General features: G+C 37.8%; 2 protein-coding genes across 2 annotated transcripts; one reads left to right on the top strand and one right to left on the bottom strand.

Annotated features, from left to right (window-relative positions):
* Positions 1-289: 289 nt before the first annotated feature.
* On the top strand, positions 290-8,260 carry lamp1a (lysosomal associated membrane protein 1a). The gene is made up of 9 exons (XM_079238794.1): positions 290-627; positions 3,786-3,892; positions 3,973-4,192; positions 5,435-5,596; positions 5,698-5,903; positions 5,998-6,123; positions 6,218-6,284; positions 6,370-6,537; positions 6,712-8,260. Exons 1-9 carry the CDS (start codon positions 573-575, stop codon positions 6,849-6,851), a joined length of 1,251 nt encoding a protein of 416 aa, XP_079094920.1. The 5' UTR covers positions 290-572; the 3' UTR covers positions 6,852-8,260.
* A 90-nt stretch (positions 8,261-8,350) lies between these two features.
* grtp1a (growth hormone regulated TBC protein 1a) lies at positions 8,351-15,012 on the bottom strand. Its single transcript, XM_079240621.1, has 8 exons — positions 14,431-15,012; positions 12,838-12,989; positions 12,589-12,747; positions 12,221-12,345; positions 11,108-11,204; positions 10,544-10,716; positions 9,321-9,506; positions 8,351-9,171 (listed from the first exon to the last, which is right to left on the bottom strand). Exons 1-8 carry the CDS (start codon positions 14,499-14,501, stop codon positions 9,079-9,081), a joined length of 1,056 nt encoding a protein of 351 aa, XP_079096747.1. The 5' UTR covers positions 14,502-15,012; the 3' UTR covers positions 8,351-9,078.
* Positions 15,013-20,606: the final 5,594 nt, after the last annotated feature.

The raw sequence follows: 20,606 nt of genomic DNA, 5'->3' as shown, positions 1-20,606 counted from the left end.
CATGTATCATTCCTGAAAGTGCAGTACTGTTTCCTCTGTAGGTCATCCACTGTGTTTTGTGGTTATGTAAGTCTATTTCAGGTTGTGTTTATTGACCTTTATAAAGCACCAACACTGGATAATCCGTGCTATTGCTTATGTTACAGTGCAGATGTACGAGTTTTTATTCCTTAGATGAGCTTAGATGAGCTAATTTCACAGAGTGGGAAGAGGAGGGGTCGGCGTCACGTGACTGGGCAGCTTCCCAACGGTCCCAGTTCACATGACAGACATGGCTCAGACAGCGCGCCTGTGGCTCACATCTAACTGCGGATAACGGTCCTCTCCACCGGCAGGACGAGTATTTCACATATTTTATGTTTTTTTCCCCCTCCATTATCTCTAAAAGGAAGGCAAAGAGAAAAGCAATAACAGGAATAGCGTCGTAGTATTTGCTTTACTTCCAGCTTACGGTCCGTGAAGTCAAGTGCAGTTCACCCACCTGCGCCTGCAGCTGCGACACAGCGCCACATCTCCGGGCTTTTTCCTGCTTTCCACAGGAATAAAAGCTAAACTGTGACTTGACTGCAGGGATGAGGGTCTTCCCGTCGTTAGCCGCCCTGTTCATCGCCTGGTTTGCGGTTTTAGGTGAGTGTTTATCTGCTTGTTGTGGCTGTGTTGTGGTATTTTTTAGCGGCGGACCAAAAGGGTCAGATCATGAAAACAATGATGAGTTGTGATGCCATAACGCTTGAATCACCGTAGAGCTGCTTAGCTGTGCCCTCGTTTAGCTGAAACAAGCAACGGGATAATCGCACAGACGACAGACAGCAGGGCCGGGTAGCTGATCTACTGCCCAAGGGCCCTGCAACCAACGAAGAAGAAAACCAGCTTCTTGATCCTCCAGTAAAAGCACTAGCTTTGTTAATATGATGTAAAGTTGAACAAATCCTGTTTACATATCATGAAAACAGGTCTTATCCTTACATCACTGTTCTGATAGATTTAATTTTCCAAAAAGTGTATATTTATGGTTTAATTATTGAACATTTTATTCTCAAATAACAGCAAAGCAATTTTGTTTTATATATCTTGTGTGACCAAAACTCAAAACCCCAAAATGTTGTCAAAATGACAAAACTTCATGTCATTCTTATATGTTAAAAGGCAGAAACAGTGATAAATATTGTTCTGACAACTCAGTGACATCTTTAAAGTTCATGTTTTGTCTGGCACATGAAAGAGATCACAACACTATCACGGATGACAAAGCCTCCTATTCTTTAATCACGAGGCATAAAGTTGTCCAGCTGTATCCTTCCATAGGTTTTATCTTGGTGAAAGTATTTTAGGCCTGCCAGTATTTTTCATTCAGTGTTTACTATCTGGTCAGGATGTTTTAAAAAAAAATGAATGATCAAATATCAAAGGAATCTTGTGGTAACCAATGACCAATGTAAGCTTAAGTTAAACTAAATACTGGATCAGTGCTGGTGATCCTGCAGCTTTTGAAAGCTCCACATGGACCCATCTTTTGCGATCCAGACCAGAACTACTGGAAAAGACCCTGGACTTATCTGTTTTTATTGTGTTCTGTTCTGATTTAATTCCTCGGTTTTGTTAATGTTGTGGACAAGCAGATTGGCCTCATTGTTGTGTCATTTGAGAGCTTCACATGACCACCATGATGGCTTTGTGTTGCACGCTGCTCTGGAGGGGCCCACTGACAGTGTTAGTTTATGACTGGTTTAATCATGCTGAACACACACACAGGCACCTGGTGCTGACACAGTAAAATAAACAAGTATATGAGCAGCTTTAGCATTTTAAAAAAAAAAAAAAAAAAAAAAAAAGATTTCTTACCTGATAGTGCTAATTCTGAAACATAATTACTGTCGCTTTTAAGCACAGACCGTTTTCAGTTCTGTTTTTGTCTCTGGAAGATTATGATGACCTTAGAAATTCTGCCAGCAGCAGCAGTTTGGGATACCCTTCATTGAAATAGCTCCCTATCTGCAGCTTGACACTTTGTACACACAACAGCCTTAATCTCATGACTGGGTTGCAGTGGTGTGTATGCTATGTGTGTACTGGGTAAACAGAGGTGACAGATGTGGGGGGGGCGGTGCGTCTGAAAAAGGCAGCCTGGAGAATGAGTCTGTCAGAGACTGGCAGTCCTGAAACTCAATTGTTCTTCACATGAAGATAAATAAACTGATAAACGTAGGCAGAATTAGAGAGGAAGAAAAGAGCAATGAATTTACTGTGGGAAGTGATAAATGAAACCATGAATAGTGTCGTGAGCAATTGACTTGACTGGCTAAATAACATTTACTGAATAATGCCAGATGGCTAAAAATCTTATGCTTGCTGCACATTTTCTATCCCATGAATCATCCCAACAGCAGTTTCACTGTGGGAAATGAATTTCCAGTCTTAGCATTGTCTGTAGATGCAATATAATTTCCCCCCTACTGAACAGTTTTTAGACATTTTGGGAAGTTGTATTCAAGTGGAAACTCTTCAGTTGCATTATCACCTCCGCCAAGGAGGTTATATTGTTACTGGCAGAAATCAGTTTGTTTGTTTGTTTGTGTTCAAAATAACTCAAAAAGTTATTGACAGATTTTCATAAAATTTTCAAGAGTTGTTGGAAATGTGAAAAGGAAGAACTGATATAATTTTGGTCATGATCCGGATCACCGTTTGGATCCAGGAAGTTTTAAGAACCAATTTGCGCTCTCCGAGTGCTTTTCTAGTTACTGGGTAAGTTTTTTGTTTTTTTTTTTTAAGCTGCAGGTTGCACGGCTATTCAGTACTTGGGCCCGATTGGCCACTGCAGCCTATAAAATATGTTTGATTGAACCTCTATTAGTCACAAACTCAAACATTTTGTAACAATACAACAAAAGTATAAAAGTGATAATAGTCTACAGTGTAAGAATAACTGTTTTGCCTGATTGGCACTTAATATAAGCCAACAAAAGTGTCCCCTGACTGACTCACAAGCCATGGTCAGATACACCTGCTTCAGGTCTGGTGGACTGAAACAGCAGCTCTTATAACTGGTTTTCTTTGTTTGCTTGCTTCTCCTTTAGCGGTCCGTAGCCCCCCAGTGGGGACTTGTCTAAACTGCTTAGTTTTGTATGTAGGACAAAGCATCATGTAACATGGATACTTTTCTCTAACCACACAGGAAAAATAAAAGATGCCAGGCTCAGTTTGATTGAATTTATGAAACACAAAGTTATTACATTAAACAAAACATGCAGCAAGAAAATGTGATCTTTTAAACCATGTTAAAGAGCTTTTAAGGTGTCAAGATTGTTTGAGTATTTATTCTTCTTGTGGGGGTGCTAGTATGCTACTTGGGTTTAGATAAACCCTGAGGTCTTATAATTGATAGAAATATCAGTGATAATAAAACAATGAAAGAAAAAAATCAGATTGTCTTGTGATCGCAGATGACCATGAAACTGGTGTATTAAGAGATTTATGTGTTTGGAGGAATGATAAAGTGAAACCCAGATAATTTAACAATTACCTAGAATGTGTTTATTTGATATCATTATAATTGGATACATAATTTCATATCAGGCATCAGCAGTCTAACCATGAGGTCACATTGTGGCATGTTTTACATTCCAGATGACGTCAGACCATTTAAAAGTTCAGGTTTTCACATGCTACATAATTGACTAGAACATGGAAAATAGTTGAAAATAAGTTTTATTTTCTTTAAGTTTTACCAGGTTTGTTTTTTTTGGGATGTTTCAGATTAATTTTCCTCACTTTGTTGTGTACAGGTTGCATTAAGGCTGTTACTCTTGAAGTGAAGGAAGGAAACTCTACCTGCATTAAAGCGGAGCTCTCTGCATCATTCTCCATCACATACAACGCGTCCAGCGGCACAGTATGTCATACTGCTCTTTCAGTTTACCGCTTGTGCTGGATGTCTTTGTGAACTCGTCATCTCATTTGTCTTAACCTCAGAGAACAGCTTCAGTCTCTCTGCCTGATTCCACCGCAGTCGACGCAGCGAGCAGCTCTTGTGGCTCGGATGGCAGTTCACCATGGCTGGTGGCGGTGTTTGGATCCGGTCACACACTTGGGTTGAGTTTCTCAAATAATGGAAGTGTCTACAGCGTTGTTAACCTGACTCTTCAATACAACCTGAGTGACACTTCAGTGTTCCCTGATGCAAACAGCTCTGGTGAGAATAAACATCTTTTACTCAATTTGTCATCGTTTGTAATTTTGTATTGGTAGTAATCTGAATACATAAAGGAGGTGAAGACAAAACGTTATAATGAATGAATGACAGGAGAGGATGCTGCAACTATCATAACATGTTATTAATGTAATATTGTTATATAAACTCCAACAAATAGGCTGATTGAATTTTGGCAAATGAGTTGGTCCCTTTTGAAAGAGGTGATAAATATTAGGACTGTGACGATATGCTTTTGTCCCGATTCAATTACGATTTTTTTGGGTGCCAATTCGACTTAAATTAGGATTCTCATGATTCTTTGATATTGCTGGTTTTCGTAGACTAAAAAAAAAAAAAAAGAATGTTACAAAACTTTTTTTTTTGCTTGTTTTTTTAAAAAAAATTTTATTTGTTAGGAAGCACCCACATACAATTGTACTCTTATTTATTCATACCCTTTCATTAAAGAAGGAAAAAAAACATCTGCCTGTGAAATAAGCTGAAATTGATTAAAGTAATAATAAATAAAAATTTTATGAAAATCATAATAATTTATTACATATTACATCACTCATAAACTAACATTTTGTTGAACAATCCTTTAATGTTTCCACGACAGTCAGGTGTTTTCTGTTCCTCTCAGTCAGACTTCTACACCTGTTTACAGGTATTTTGTCCCACTGTTCAACAGAAAAGTGCTCTAATTTGTCCAGAACCAATTTGTTTGTTTTTTATTTCTTTCTTCAACTCAATTAAATGAAAAAACAGTTTATTATTTTACTAAATTATATTTTTACAAATTTTTAGTTATTGTTCCTTTTTTAAGTCTTAAGTTATTTGAGTGACTGTTGTAAATTCAGCCTTTTCTTTAATGAAAGGGGATGAATACATATGAGCACAACTGTAGTAGCCAGATCATCATTCTGCTGTTATAATGTCATAGAAGACAAGTAAAAAGATAAACACAAACAATAAAAATTATTTTAAAAAATTAATAATGGATTATTCTTATTTATTTGAAAGAAAAAAAAGTGTTTTTTTTTAACAAAAAAATCTATTTTAAAATTGTGAAGCAAAAAAATCCTGATTTTTGATTTTTTTTTATTCGATTTTACCACCCCGAATAAATATCTCTGACTGAGTTGTGTTTTCCAAAACTTGATCTAATTAGATTCTAGTAAACATGGGCTTGTTTTAAATCAATATTACAGATTTATAACTATTCCATTGTATTTATTCCAGATGTGGTAACTGTGGTTTCTGGTTCCGTTGGGATCTGGGCGCCGATCAACACCACATACCGGTGTCTGAGTCCGACTGCTGTCAGAGTAGGCGGGGCTACTGTCACTTTTTCGGACATGAGGTTGGAGGCATACATGCCAGGAAATGACCTGAGTCCAACAGGTAGAACTCTTGTGGGGTTTCTGATCCTTGGTGGGAAAGTTTAAATGATTTTACATCTGCTAAGCTAATCATACATTTGTTTATAATGTCTCTTGTCACAGAAAGCATCTGTGTGGCAGATCAGGCCACAACAACAGCTCCAACTACCACTGCCAGCACAGCAGCAACAACAACTCCAGAACCAACTCCACCAGGAACGCCTGAACGGGGCACCTACTCTGTGAAGAACAGCAATGGCACTATATGTCTCCTTGCTGAAATGGGACTACAGCTGAATGTCTCCTTTCTTTCTCAGACTCAGAACAAGGTAAAGTGAAGCATAAACAACTCACAGATGGCAAATATTAAAAGACCTGCCAGTATTCATTACTTAAAATAAAAAAAACTTTTCTTTTTGCTAGACTGTCCAAGAATTATTAAATCTGACTCCCAACCTGACGAACTCAACTGGATCATGTGGAACCAGCAGTGCTACTTTGGTTTTGACACAAGAGCAAACAACTGTGCTAAGCTTCACCTTCACCGCGGTACATTTTTCACAATTTTTTATTTTTTTTTTTGTAAATGAAGCTTTGTGTATGTACACGTATTACACCAGCCAACTCTTCCTCTAATCCGCAGAACTCAACATCTAACAAATACCATCTGAGTGGAATCAGTCTGCAGGCAAACTGGTCTGACATGACTGGTATGTCACCTGTCATAGGCAACATGTTTTCCAACATTTTTTTGTCATATCTGCAGTTGACTAATTTCTGGGCTTTTCTCATCAGCCCCCATCTCAGCCAGTAACAACAGTCTTGACTACCTGCGGAGTACGCTGGGTCGCTCTTACATGTGCAACGCAGAGCAGACGTTGGTGGTCGTGCCGACTTTCTCTCTCAACATATTCAGACTGCAGGTCCAGCCGTTTGGCATCACAACTAACCAGTTTGCTACAGGTACAACTGGTTTTCATGTGTATCTGTTTTTCCTTTTAGTTTACATCAGGTTGAATTGTAACGTTCCTATTAGCCTGGTAGTGTTTGCTAGTATCAGTTTACTTTCCTCTCATGGGCTGAAAATGTGCAAAGTCTAGAATGAACTCCACTTCATTCCTTTTTGTCTGCCTGCAGCTGAGGACTGTCAGATGGACCAGGACCAGATGTTGATCCCCATCATCGTTGGAGCAGCTCTGGCTGGCCTGGTGCTGATTGTCCTTATTGCATATCTAATAGGCAGGAAGAGGAGCCACGCTGGATACCAAACCATCTGAGTGGACCCCTGATTCAACTTAAACCAGGCAGACTGAATGGTGGAAAGATTAACTCAAGCGTGTGAATGAAAAGTCATAAACTGGACACAAGCATGAGTGAATGGCAGTTCTCTGCGCTGAGTGCATGCCTTCCTGTGTGACCTCTGGATATTATACTTTCTTTCACTTTTTCTCTGGATGATTAAAAGCAAAATGTGTGCTAATATTTGAGCGTGAGCATCTCAGTGAGGCCTGAGATGACAGACTTCAGCTCATCAGCGATGGAGGATGTTTGAATTTGCATTAGCAAATCCACTGTCATTGATTTGGTCATGCTGTTTTTTTATGTTGTTTGGATTGGAATGAACTGCTTTGTTTTTAGCTGTGTGATCATTAAATTAAAGAGTCAGAGGGAGTCAGATGAACCCGTCTAAATTAATACAATCAACTTTAATTATGTTCTCAAATAAACTTTCAAATTCATAAGCACATTATATATGGAAAGGGAAAACTTTGTGTGTTTCTTCCAGTCACATTTTTCCAGTTAAAATCAATTAAAGCCTAGTAATTTTCAACTGGACTCAATTTTCTCCTGTTTTGGTGTAAATTGATGGGTACAAAATCTAGGGGAGCAGAGCATATTGAGAAACAGCATAACATCTGCAGTTTAATAAGACTGCCATGTGCATGCAAGTGAATAATGTGCATTCAAACTTGCTGGCCTTTTCCATTTATTTTGAACAGAATATAGTGAAGCTACTTATTGAATACTTTAGGAATAAAATGACCTCCACTCTGCTCTATTTTAATTAGACTGTTACATGAACTTAATTTTGGGTAGTAATGTACCAGGTCATAAAGGTGTCTGCAACCAAGTTGGTCTATAGCCAACTTAGAAGTGTTCACACAAAGCAGGGTCTGCATCCTAAATAACACAAGCTGCCATAACGCAGCATCTCCCTGTCCTTCAGTGGTACTCTGGAAGCTCAGTGGTAACTTTGAATACCTGCAAGCACAAACCATTCTACTTGGTCAGCTACAGCAAAATTGCTCCTCTTATATGTCCAATTCTTGCACAATATTTGTACAGTGAATATTTGTCCGTGTTCTTGCTCAGCTTAGGTCAGGAGAACATGAATTAAAATCTAAATGGGGAGAAGGGGCTGAAAGGTGGTGGAATTTTTTCCTTTAATTCAACAGATTAAGCAGAGCTGGTAATCGCAATGACAAAAATGTGGACTGCTATGAAAAAAACGTGTAAGGGTGAGGCCACACAACATAGATAAAAAGCAAATGGGTTAACTTTCCATTTTTGTGTCCCAACTCCTCCTTGCATAAGAAATGTTATAGTGATTTGTTTTATTTTTATAGAAAATGGTTGATCTCGTTTTCTATTATGCATTTAACTGAAAGTTAATAAAATGGTGAAAAGTCCAACTTTATTGTTCAACATTTTATTCAGCAGTGTTTTATATCTAAAATATTTTGTATGTTCTACACCACTACACCAGGAAGGTAGCACATTCCCCAGAATAATCAGCTAGAGTAAATGCCAAGGGTATTTTGTAGCACAACAAAAACTGGCATCCATACCACTTGTACTGACAGTAAGAGCCAAACAACAAAGCAGAACTGGAATGTCTTTAGGTTACGGTTGTATTGTTTCACCATAGTGCGCTTAGAAAAACATGCATCCAGTGTGCTTGATCTAAAGTGTGTTGGAAATACAAAAATCCACGTGACATAAATATAAATCACACTGGCTTCCCACAGCTCGCTGTGACAGCATTGTATGTCGGTTAATTCTTCCATTTACCATAAACAACAATTAATTCTTGTGACTTAGAAAACTGAAAGACAGCAGACATTTTCTTCTTGGCTATTCTTAGTATGTCAAGCAACTCACTGCACTTGGCCACTTTCTTTTTAGCCCTCTTTAGCTTCTGAGATTCTGGTCTAAAGTGCATTATTTTACATTTTTACTAAAACAAAGTATCTACTTCATACAAACTACATTATTTTCAAGCGAAATTATCAGTTCACTCATACTATACAGCATATTATCAACATCCTCTTGATCAAACATCTGGGCTGCATGATTGTCTCAAGATATAGTTTAAGACTCAGGTTTATAGCGTGTCGGGGTCACAGTGACAGTTTGAATTCATAAAAAAAAAAAAAAAAAAGGTGCAAAAAAGCTGCTCCTCTGAAACGTGTACTGGCTTTGAGCAGCAGGTATTGAACTGGGTTAGGATTCCTCTGCAAGGATCCGAGCTCGACACGTCTCCCGCAGCTTAGTCAGCGTTGCCATGGAAAGGCTTCCTGGTTCACTGAAGATTTTCTTGCAAAGAAAATAGGGAATATCAGGATCATTGCATTAAAGCAGGTAAATTATAAAGGATCTCTCTTGTATCTTGACGGATTTACTCCTGTGAAATTACTCTCTTAACAAGCAATGATATGATTTCTTTCACCCTGCTTTAAATATACCTGCATGAAAGTGTGGCACTCATCAACAAATGGTCCCTGGGTGATCTGTTTGAAGCTTTGACATACGTCTGGCAGTGACTGGGCCTGTCCAATCACCGTCTGGTTGTGGTGGATCAGCGTCAAAGCTACTCTAAACAGGATTTTAGAGCCTTCATAGAAAAGGCAATCCCAAATCCGCAGGACTGTCTGCAGAAAAATGGCAAAACATGTCAATTTCACCAAGATGTGTGTAGTAATACTTAGTATATCTGTTAAGCTCAAATCTAAACTGCAACACAGCTGCTGGGAGAAATCAAGTGTTAAGTACTGTATTTCAACTCCACAAAAAACAATTTGCTATTACTCTTGATGTAAAAATCAGTAGGACTCGTCCTCTTTCCTGGTTGCTCAAAGTGTATGCCAATTAAATCCTAAAGGCAACAGTACAAACACCTGAAAGAGTTACGTGCTAATACAGAAGTTGCAGGTATTTTTGGTGGGTAAAAATTGAAGTCAACACTTTCCTCAAGCCAACAGAGGGAAGCAGCATCAGAGGTTGCTGTATGGAGTGAGTAAGCTATTCATACTGACAAAAAGAGGAGGTAATATTATATATTATATAATATATATATATATATATATATATATATATATATATATATATATATATATATATATATATATATATATATATATATATATATATATATATATATATATATACACATATAAAAGCATTTTTCCTCAAGTACTTAGAGGTAGATATGGGACTTTGGGCTTTCAACAGAGTGGTCAAACTGTAAAGAGGATTTGGTAAAAATTAATCAAACAATGGATTATTCGGTGTATTAAAAATATACAAATAAATAAACCCTTTAAGGTTTGACCCATACAAAAAAAAAAAAAAGAGAAGAAAAGTCCTACTTTTTAACATACAGTCTTTGTCCATTTCACATCATGTAACAAAATATTCTATGTTTTTGGGGGGAAATTTAACATTTATTACCATATGATGTCAAAATTATAATGTAATCTTCTGCTTTCTGGCATCTATTAAGGAGCAGAAGACAAGTTTAAGATTGTGTTCTATGTGATTTTGAGCCAAGTTTTTACCATAAAGTAATGCAAAATGTCTAAGAAAGTGTGTATCAAATGTCAAACTGGGCTTTATCGAGTTAATCACAGTCATACAACACTTGTTCTCTTCCCAGCAACACTAAAATATAAATCATAGATATACTCACCTCTACTGGTAAGATGTCTATATAGAGACAGATGAACCATCGAGATACAACAAGGGTCCACATCACATTATGCTCCACCATGACTTGCCACACTTGGGGGATTTTAACTTTCACCAGTTCTCCTAACACCTCCTGGTCTGTCTTCAATCCCAACATAGCTGGAGTGTAGTAGTCTGTAAACACATAGTTCCTAATCAACTCCATAGCTAGTTGACATGTAATTTTTTTCAGTAAATTCTTGATTAATTGTTAACTGTTTAAATGAAACTATTACATGATAATAACTGTCATGCTAAAGATAGTTCTTCAATATAAATCATGTCATGGCTGCCACCGCCAAGTTTTTAATTCACAGACATTCTTACATGATGTGAGGAAAATATCCTGATATAAACATGTGTCGGTCTGAAGCCAGAGACAGTTTAAAACCATGTGACACTGACAAGATCATTCTCATCCCTGAGCAGAGAGAGCCTGAACACTGACACACACACACACATCTTTAAAAAAAAAAAAAAAAAAAAAAAAAAAGCATGACAACAGCAGGTTAATGTAGGCACACACCTGGTAAAATTCTACCGAACAGTGCATCCATCAGCCAGAAGGACTTCTCTTCATCTTTTGTGATGATAAGTAGATACCCAGCAATGAAGTTCATCCCCTGAAGGCAAATAGACAGTCTAGGGTTATACATGATTCTTGAACTCTGCACAAGCAGGTTTTATCAGACTTTGGAGCTCTTTAACCCATTGAGACATACAGTGCTATTAGAAAAAAAAAAAGTCTCCACAAATGCCACAGTTTTGTTCTGAGAGACTTGACAGAAATATCAGTATTCACCATTTTTTCCTCAGCCTGAAAAGAGCTATGTGATATACAAATATAGTAAACCTTTGACCTTTTTGTAAATAACTCATAATATTTTGAAACTCCAGGTCTGCAAAGGAGGTATTGAAAATGTTGCATCTCATCTTAATGGGTTAAAATTTGAAGGGAGAAAGCAATACTTTTCCCAATTTATATGAATTAAAACAACCACAACAACAACTCAAAACAGGCTGCCTGTGATTATGAATGAATTGGTTCCCATTTTATTTTGTGAAAGACAAAACCATCAGCGTAGCCATATTTGAATTGCAAACCAGGGTGTATGCATGAAATTTGCATTTCAAATACTTGCAATGAACATCGACCTATACTGAGCTAACACTAATGACCTTTCTCTGGACACATGAGGAAGAATAGTATTCTGACTACCTATGAACACAAAAACAGTCTTTTTTCCCCCCTAATTTTATGGACGATTATTATCCAACCAGAGATTTTACACTTCTTATGGATGCATCGTTTTGTTGTGCTAGCAACGGTCTGCGCTGTATTTTCCCTTCTAATATCAGAGGAATTTTTAATCAATTTTCATTCTACAATCTTGAGCAACACTGCATTAGACATGTTTTGTAAATTAAGTGTGCAACCCCAAACAAAATATAAAAACACTTCACAATACTGCAACAATGCAAATAAAAAAAAAAGTTGGCACCATTAATATTTTAAGACTTTAGCTTAAAAACAGAGGAATAACAAAATAATCACAATAATTTTCTTCTTAAAAATCCTTGAGGGAGGAAAAAATTCATGCAAAATTGTAGGTTGGACTTTGGGGAGGTTGATTATTACCTGGCAGTATCCCACTGCTGGATTGTGGTGACCATAGGCCAGTAGCACATTGTAAAGGGCTTTCTGCAGACATGGGTTTGATGACTTACGGAACTGGATGTTGTCTGGAAATGTCCTGTTCAAGTCTGAAAAAAGAAACTCATGCTTATTGCAATGCTTTTGTGCCTATACATACAATAATGATTATTTTAATATAGATGAAATACTGAGAGTAATTGTTTTTATGTTAATAAGCAATCTATAAATTTGCTGATTCAAGTTAAGTTTATATAAGATAGAAGGTCATGGTGATAGTTTTTTTGAGGCTGGTGTTTGTCAGGACTTTTTCCTGATCACATGGGTTAATGAGAAACTGCTCAATGCCTGACCTGTCCTGATGGTCTCCATGAGTTTAGGGTCCTGTTGGGCTGCCAGCATGGACTGGTAGTATCCTGGGTTCTTCTCTAGCTGGTTTTGAGCCCCACTGGCTGTCATCCAGATCAGAGTCCGATGCTCATTTGGAATACCCTTGCGTACAAAACGCTTTACTAAACAACAAAGACAACGTTTACATTTAGCTCAGTTATGGTACATGTTCTCATTCTAGGAAGATACTAGCTAATTCAATTTTTACTCACATTTTGAACTCTTTTGGACCTTGCTTTTTCCCTTAAGAAATCTGGACCACTTGATGGATCGTCGGGTGAGCACAACCAGATATTCAGACATGAGCTCTTCATATGACTCGTAATCAAAATTCTCTGAGCGCTCAAAACCATATGGATCCACTCTGCATCAAAAACCACAAAGTGATTTACTGATTTTAAGAGACACCAACGACGGTTGAGTAACCAGAAAGATGGATTTAACAACAAAATGCACCTTAAAATCAACAGCTTCCAATTGAAAGAAAAAAATGGGGGGGGGGGGGAGCAGAGCCTGTCCAAATACGTTTAATTACTTATCATTTCTCTGAATCGTCTAGTCCAATTAAGGGTAGTGGGAAATTACTCCAAAGCTGGGATATTATTCATTTATTTAATAATACTGTGCATAAGGTTGAGCTATTTCAGTACAAAAAGACTGAGAACTACTTTACAGCACAATCTTTGCACAGTATGTGTATCTACATTTCATGGATGAAAAAGGTGTGGGTGTACATGGCTCAGCCTAATGCCTTAGGTAACACGTTAATCTCTCAGCAGCTTAACTCTTCAGCGAAAGCAAAGTCATTCCTGAGAAACTAATGAACCTGCACACCAATTATGTTATATAGTTCAGTGCATGTGCTCTGAACGTGTTCAAGCACAACCAACTTTACTGCTAAACAGATGCCACACACATGGCAAATACTTCAAGTTCATCAATGTGGCACCTAATCAGGTGCTGGTTTATGTTATCACTGTGTTTCGACATTTTACGTCATAATACATGAGTACTGGGTATACTGAATGTCATTTTGACTACATATATTCGGTTTCCATGGCATTAGGCAGATCCAAGGCAGTCAGAGCCCTGCAACAGATCCCTCATCAAAGTATTAAAATTACTGAAACCACTTAAAGTGGCATCCCTCTAATAGAAGATAATTAAAATTTTAAAGAAAATTATTAAATGATAAGACGACTGCAAGCTTTTGCAGAGCTTAAAGCATCAGCAGTTGCTATGATTTGGTCAAACACGAAAGCATACACGCTACGTGTTTTCACCTTGTTTTAATTTTGCTAATTAGAAACTAATGTTTAACGGTCAAAGGCTAATTACTCTGATACCACTTACAATTTCCAGTGACCACAGCCAAGGTCAGATTATCCAATGGGCATTAAGGGCACAGGTCCAGGGGCCCACACCCACTTGGGGACGATGTGGGGCCCACTTAGGGCAAACACCAGCAGTTTGGACATGACACAAAATGTACATAAAAACCAGATAGTTACACCACAGTGTCTACTGTATTGTTATTGGTACCATTGGCTGAGAGAAGTTAGAAATGTTGTTTCACTGTGTATCATTCAGAATTTTCACAATGTTGCGGTGGGAAGGGGGCCCTGGAACACTCTGGGCCCAGGGGCCTGTGCACTTTTAATCCGGCCCTGACCACAGCAGTATCAAAATCTTAGTTTTCTCAGAAGGCAATAAACTCTAAGAACTATATGGCTCCCCGTCGATAAAACTAAGTTATAAACTATGTTTTCTTATGGTGAAAGAACTGTTAAATGTGCCAACATTACCTGTCCACTCTGTCTTTAGCTTTACTCTTGTTGAGGGAATTGGTCCCATTTGTCGATTTGTTCCTCTCCATCGCCCCTTCTGCTCCACTGATATCCTGAAAACTTTACCTGGGATTCCCGTGTGAACCAGCTGAGCAGTTTTCTCCAAATGGCTCCCAGTTTACATCAAGAAGGACAGCAGTTTCAGAGAAGCTAAACCCGCCTGAACGATCACTTTGTCCATGTTTGCGTGCTGAGGAGAAACTGGACAGGACGGTGCTCTTTCCGGGGATTAACATGTTATTCTCAAAAACGGGAAAGCAATTGAAGGCATTCTTAAGCTTTCCCAAATCAGCAACTTCTTAAAAGTTGATCTCCCAAATGTACATACATATCATCGATCCATGGATGGTCGGGCAAGCCGTAAGGAGAGAAGCGAGTTTGACTCGAGTTTTATCGCCATCCACAGGCACCTGCTGCTGGTCCCAGGCTTCTGGTAGTTCAGCTAACTTATCGCACCGACCAGGATAATGCTACCGAATGTAACCTACCCCCGGTGGTTTTCTGCCACTTCCACGGTCGTTGTTCGGTTGCCGTAGTGTCTATGGAAGATTTCGGACGTATGACGTTTGTCCCGGGGCAAACGCCTGAATCCGATATAGTGGTGCATTCAGGTGAGTGTCGTACAATCGTACCTTTCAATGTCAGGGGGCCGGAAAAGTGACTTACGGTGCACTAACGAGAACTTTTTTTTGGGGGGGGGGGGGGGGGGATTTAAAAAGAAAATTAGTTGCTCTTTTTTTCCTTACGTAACTACGAACCGCCTTTATTCTCAGATGAAGTTGTTTTGAGATCAGATTATGTCGTTCTGGGTTATACGAAGGAAAGTTGTTTACTTTTTATGGTATTTTGTTTCTATTGAGTAATTTACATTTTTCTTCACTATAGAAAATATGCTGAACAATGAACGTATTTATTAATTAGGATATGAAATTTTTACCACAGATTCATTCAGATTGCTGATGTGTCCAATGGTATTTAAATGCATCAAAAATGGTAAATAAAAAAAAAAGTCACCTCTCCCTCCTGATCAACTCAGGTGAATGCCGACACCTGTGAAACGGAATCTCTTTTCAGGCAGCATTAGTCATCTACAAAACAACCTACAGTGAAATGTAGCATGCTCCATGGGTGAATCACAACTAAAACAGCTCTTTGAAAATCGATGTTCTCAATTATGGCACAAAGAAATAAATATTAAGTTTAAGACAAAGTTTTTGCAATGCATTAAAAACATTTTTTCGGTTTTACCTATGGATAAAATGGTTGAGTTAGCTAAATATAAAGTAGAAAACTCAAATGACCAAAACAGTACCAAAATATCACGTGCCCATAGTAATCAAATATAAATTTGATTGGATGCTGAGAGAACCTGGAGTACAGAGATACCCTGCAGGGCTGTCTTCTGAATGTCCAATTTTGTAAAGGTTAAGGGGAAGTGTTGCAGAATTACACAGTGTTCGTTATGGAGGTTTATTGTACCATTTACTGAAAAATCAGAATGTTTCTCACACACACAAAGTCCTTGCAAACAAATGAACAAGATCTATTTTTCAGCTAATAAATAAACATGTAGACATAAAATCTACGAGTATCATTGTGTATTTTTGTTGTAAAATTGTTAACTCACAGAAAACACGGCTATAACAAAGTATACGGCCAAGTTAATCAAGTTACGGCCACCCACCCTTCCCAGAGGATACAAGATCTATCTATCTACCTATCTATCTATCTATCTATCTATCTATCTATCTATCTATCTATCTATCTATCTATCTATCTATCTATCAATACACGCACAAACACACACACACACACATATATGTGTATATATATATATATATATATATATATATATATATATGTATGTATGTATGTATATATATGTATGTATATATATATATATATGTATGTATATCATGTAAGAACTACAACATGAAGTCTTAGTCCTTCATGTCCCTGGAGTAGTGTATCATGTTACTGTGGGTGTGGTTCATGGATCAGTGACTTGGATGAACTACCAACATATTTGGCACTGCTGTGTGACTATTCATACTGTGAACAAGCCCCACTCTGTCCTGCTTTAAGTACAGCTAAGTTCAGTGTTCAAGTGTATAAGTGTACAAACTGTGTATAAATATGTGTGTACTAAACTCTGTCAGTTGTTGGTTTGTACGGAAAAAAAAGTCCCCATTTACCACAAAAACTAAAGTAAATAAATAAATGAAAAAAAAAGAAAACATTCAGTAACCATTCCAAGAGAAGCATGTCAGTATGCTGCTTTTATTTCATTTGAACTGACAAGCTGAATTTACTGCAGTACAGAATGAAAGTTATTTCGAGAACAGGATCATTGCATTTAAAATATTTAAAGTAAAATTATACAGATAAACTTGATGGTTCTTTTAAAAACATTTTTTGTACATTAACCTTTAATTTAGTCATATTTCTTGAATGAAATAAGGTATATACAGTCAAGATTGTTCTGTAAAATAGTCTACAAACCATTTAGTCTACAAACCATTATATCCACTTTGAACATTTGTGATTACATTATACCTTCCCACACTCTTAAAAACACAACACAGATTTTATTATCTGAACTGATTCATTAAAGACAGTGTGAAACTGAAAACTTTGGACAAAAAAATTTAAGTTTGGATTTTAAATGGTCCCAACCAGTTTCTCCAAGATAACTCTAGAGGTTGACAGCTTTATAATGAAATATTTAAGCCGTTATCTGTTGTTTCTTTGTACATTTCCCATGGTTTAAAGGCAGTTTACAGCTAGCGTCATCTTAAAATGTAAATGTGTCAATAATTCGTATGATTTTAGGTTTATATGTTTGTTTGACTGAGGGATCACCGTAACAGATTGTTGTATACTTTGGTTTCTGCTTTGTGTTGTCTCTGTCAGGTTCAAACTTGGGTAATGTTACTTCAGAGATCCCACAGTCTTCAGCTGCAGCCTTGTTAGTGGTGCCATCAGAAAGTCTGCAGTTCTGTAGCATAACAGCATTATTAACCTCTTCTTTTCCTTCTTCAGGAACCTCTGTGTCTTTTTGTTGTGTCTCAGCTTTTGCTGATTTCGCTCTTGTTTCCACATGATTGCCAATGTCTTGAGGACTGCGTCCGGCACTGTTTTGAATATTTATGATGCTAGGAGCAGTCATTGAGGTATCAGACTGTGACGGTATACGTGCAGTCAGTGGATTTAAAGTTTCTGGCTGTGGTGCTGATTGAGTAGAGGATTTGTTCTCAGCACCATGTTGATCTTCAAATCTGTAAGCACGTGGAATAACATATTTGGGTGAGCCTTTCTGGCCAGTCACAGGTCTTTGGAGACTGAAGTTGCTGTTAGTTGCAGCTTTATAAAAGTCTCTAGCAAATGTCTTGATTGTTGGTTTGGCATTGCTTTCAGCAACTGGCATGATGGATTCACCTGCAGCTGATTTAGTGGAAGAAAACTGTAGGCTTCCTCGAGAACTGTCTGTAAGGTTTAACTTATCCAAAGCTTCAGTTTTCGCATCTTTCAGATGTATTTCAGGAGAGAAATACAAACATGTGTTCCACACAGGAGAGCAGGTCATGATGGTGGCCAGATGCCACTTCAATGGGAGCTCTTCCTCCACAAATAGGTTATTGGGTTGTGGGAAGGTCCAAGCTGTCACAGATGAGCAAGAGAGCTGCTCTAAGCGTCCAAATTTGACCTCCATTGTACTAAGCTTTGTGTCATCAACTAATGAGTGAGTTTCACTGAATTTTGCTGATCCAAGATGCTTAACCTCATCATCTTTAGCCTGATCATGTATATATTTGGATGGTCTATCAAACTCTTCAAATGAGGCCTTGCCCTCCACTTTTCCTGCTTCTAAGGTCTTCTTGATTTCTGTATCCAAGTTTACTTCTTTTATAATATCCTTTGCTTGATCTGCTTTTGCATTTGAAATATGATTTACTTTCAAGTGCTGTGTAACAGATTTACTTTTCTTTAGCTTCTGTGGGTTTTGCATGTGGTCGGTTTGATCTACCAGCTGTTGATGTTTACTTTCAATAAAAGCCACCTTCTCTTTTATATTAGAGGGAAGCTTGACTTTTCCAGCAGGTCTTTCATATGAGCAGTTCAAGTCTGTTGCATTACATACAGTAGCGAGGGATTCAAACTTCTTTAATGATGAAAAGAGGTTTCCTTTTCCAATGAGTCTTGGTTTCATTGGATGCTCCTTGGGTGTTTTTAGTACCAGCTCTTTTTGTTCAGCCATGGCAAACTTGGCAACAATTTCCTTCACACTATTTTGTCTCCTTAGTCCTCGTCTCTTGGCTTGCTCCTTTGTGTGCATGTCACGTTCAGTGTCTTTATTGTCATTATTGTGGTTTGGCACCCCTCTTCCAGAGGACAGAGTCCCTACTTCCCTCTGTTGGCTAACGTGGGGTTTGGGCAAGGACCTCAAGAATTTAGATTGGAGGAGCTGAAATGTGGTAATACGTCGAGATATGAAGTCACCTGCTCTTTGAGCTCCTTTTAATATGTTTTCTTTTTGATTCATCTGGCACTTCGTAGAAGCTCCAGGACTGGTGTCACTAACGTTTGCCTGGACTTTTTTTTCTGCTTCAAAAAAATGAACCACTTTGCAGCTTGTCTGGACATGAGACTGCCTCACAGAAACCTCACTTGACTGCTCATGGCAGCAATTTCTTTTTGTCTCCTGTGTAAAAGTTCTGGTCTCTGGCTTCTCTAGGTTTGTGTTTATGGAGCTCTTTGTTGGCATATCCTGCATTAAGTAATGCAGGAGACTCTCAAATATCCCTCGGAGCACCGGAGGGCATTTAGGGTCTTTAATCAGTCTCTTCAGTCTACTGGTTTCAGGACTTATTCTGGATTCCCACGAAGCTGGTCTACAGAGAATAGAGGACAGGGAAAACATAATCTCTTCAGCATTTTTTTTTTTCTTCAGTCTTGAAACTGGTAAGGCCACCCTGAACAAGAGTTTGGGTTGATTTTCATCTGGACACATTATTTCTTTTTTTGTCTGTTTGTTTGTTTTGAAGTAAATTTGACAGAAAGCAGTATTTACTGCTGTAGTTTCCAAAAGATGTGCCTTAATACAGCCACCTGAACGATCACATAATTAAATCATTTACCTCATACGGGAGGAGAGAAGTTATTTGGTCTTGCAGTGAATAAAATGTTATTGGTGATTAGTTCTGGGGGCTTTTTAAGGGAGGCGTTAATCAAAATGGTATTCTTTAGAGTAATTGTTGAGGGATAAAAAAAAGATCATCTTTATCTCAGTTCATTTTATTTTTCACGTCATTTATTTTCCATGTTATGGAGCTTTGACAGTATGGCACACTTTAGTTGAGAAAAGTATCACAGTGCAAATGGTAATTCCTATTCTACAACTCAACATTAATAAAAGTTAGAATCCTCTTAACCACACTGCACGGGCATTAATAAGCTAAATATTGACAGGTTGAAACTAAATCATCCAGAAAAACAAAAAAATAATCTTGCTGAAACAAACCTAGAGGCCTTACAATCAGTCAGAGATTTACAGACAGTGCTGGCAGAAACTAAAGGAGGTATTGATTGATTACATTCCTAATCTCCTTAATGTTAATACAGGTTAGACTTTGAAAATGTAGAAAAGGTCAAAGATAGGATTCGTCCTCTGATTAATAAGAATCATTCTTTTCATATGATACATAATGTTACGACAGCCAAGCATTATACTTTCTCCACAGCTCTGTCATTTGAAAATTATATAGATATTGCAATGGAGCAGTCATTGTGTCATAAAATCATGTGATGCATTCTGCATTATTACTGTAACAAAATAATTAATTTATCTATAAGATTCCTCTTACCAGAGAAATGATCTCCCAGAAAATATTCATTTGAATTCAGTTCCTGTGCTTCCATTGCAAACTTATGATCAGAGGTGCTTTTACATTGTACAGTTTATGACAGATCTGTGGAGTGGACTGAAGACAGCAAAGCAAGAGAAGTGAGATGAGAACAGGATGTCACTCGAGACTATAGGGATGAGGGGGTAGTGTTGGGCTCAGGGAAGCAGTTTTAATATCATATTCAGTTCTGCTGTCAGCCAGTAAAATTCAGGTCAGTGAAGATCTAGA

The sequence above is a fragment of the Telmatherina bonti genome (assembly GCF_933228915.1).
Source record: "Telmatherina bonti genome assembly, chromosome: 1".
Taxonomy (NCBI): Eukaryota; Metazoa; Chordata; class Actinopteri; order Atheriniformes; family Telmatherinidae; genus Telmatherina; species Telmatherina bonti.
Note: the sequence above shows the minus strand (reverse complement) of the source record. Positions and strands in the feature narration are given on the sequence as shown.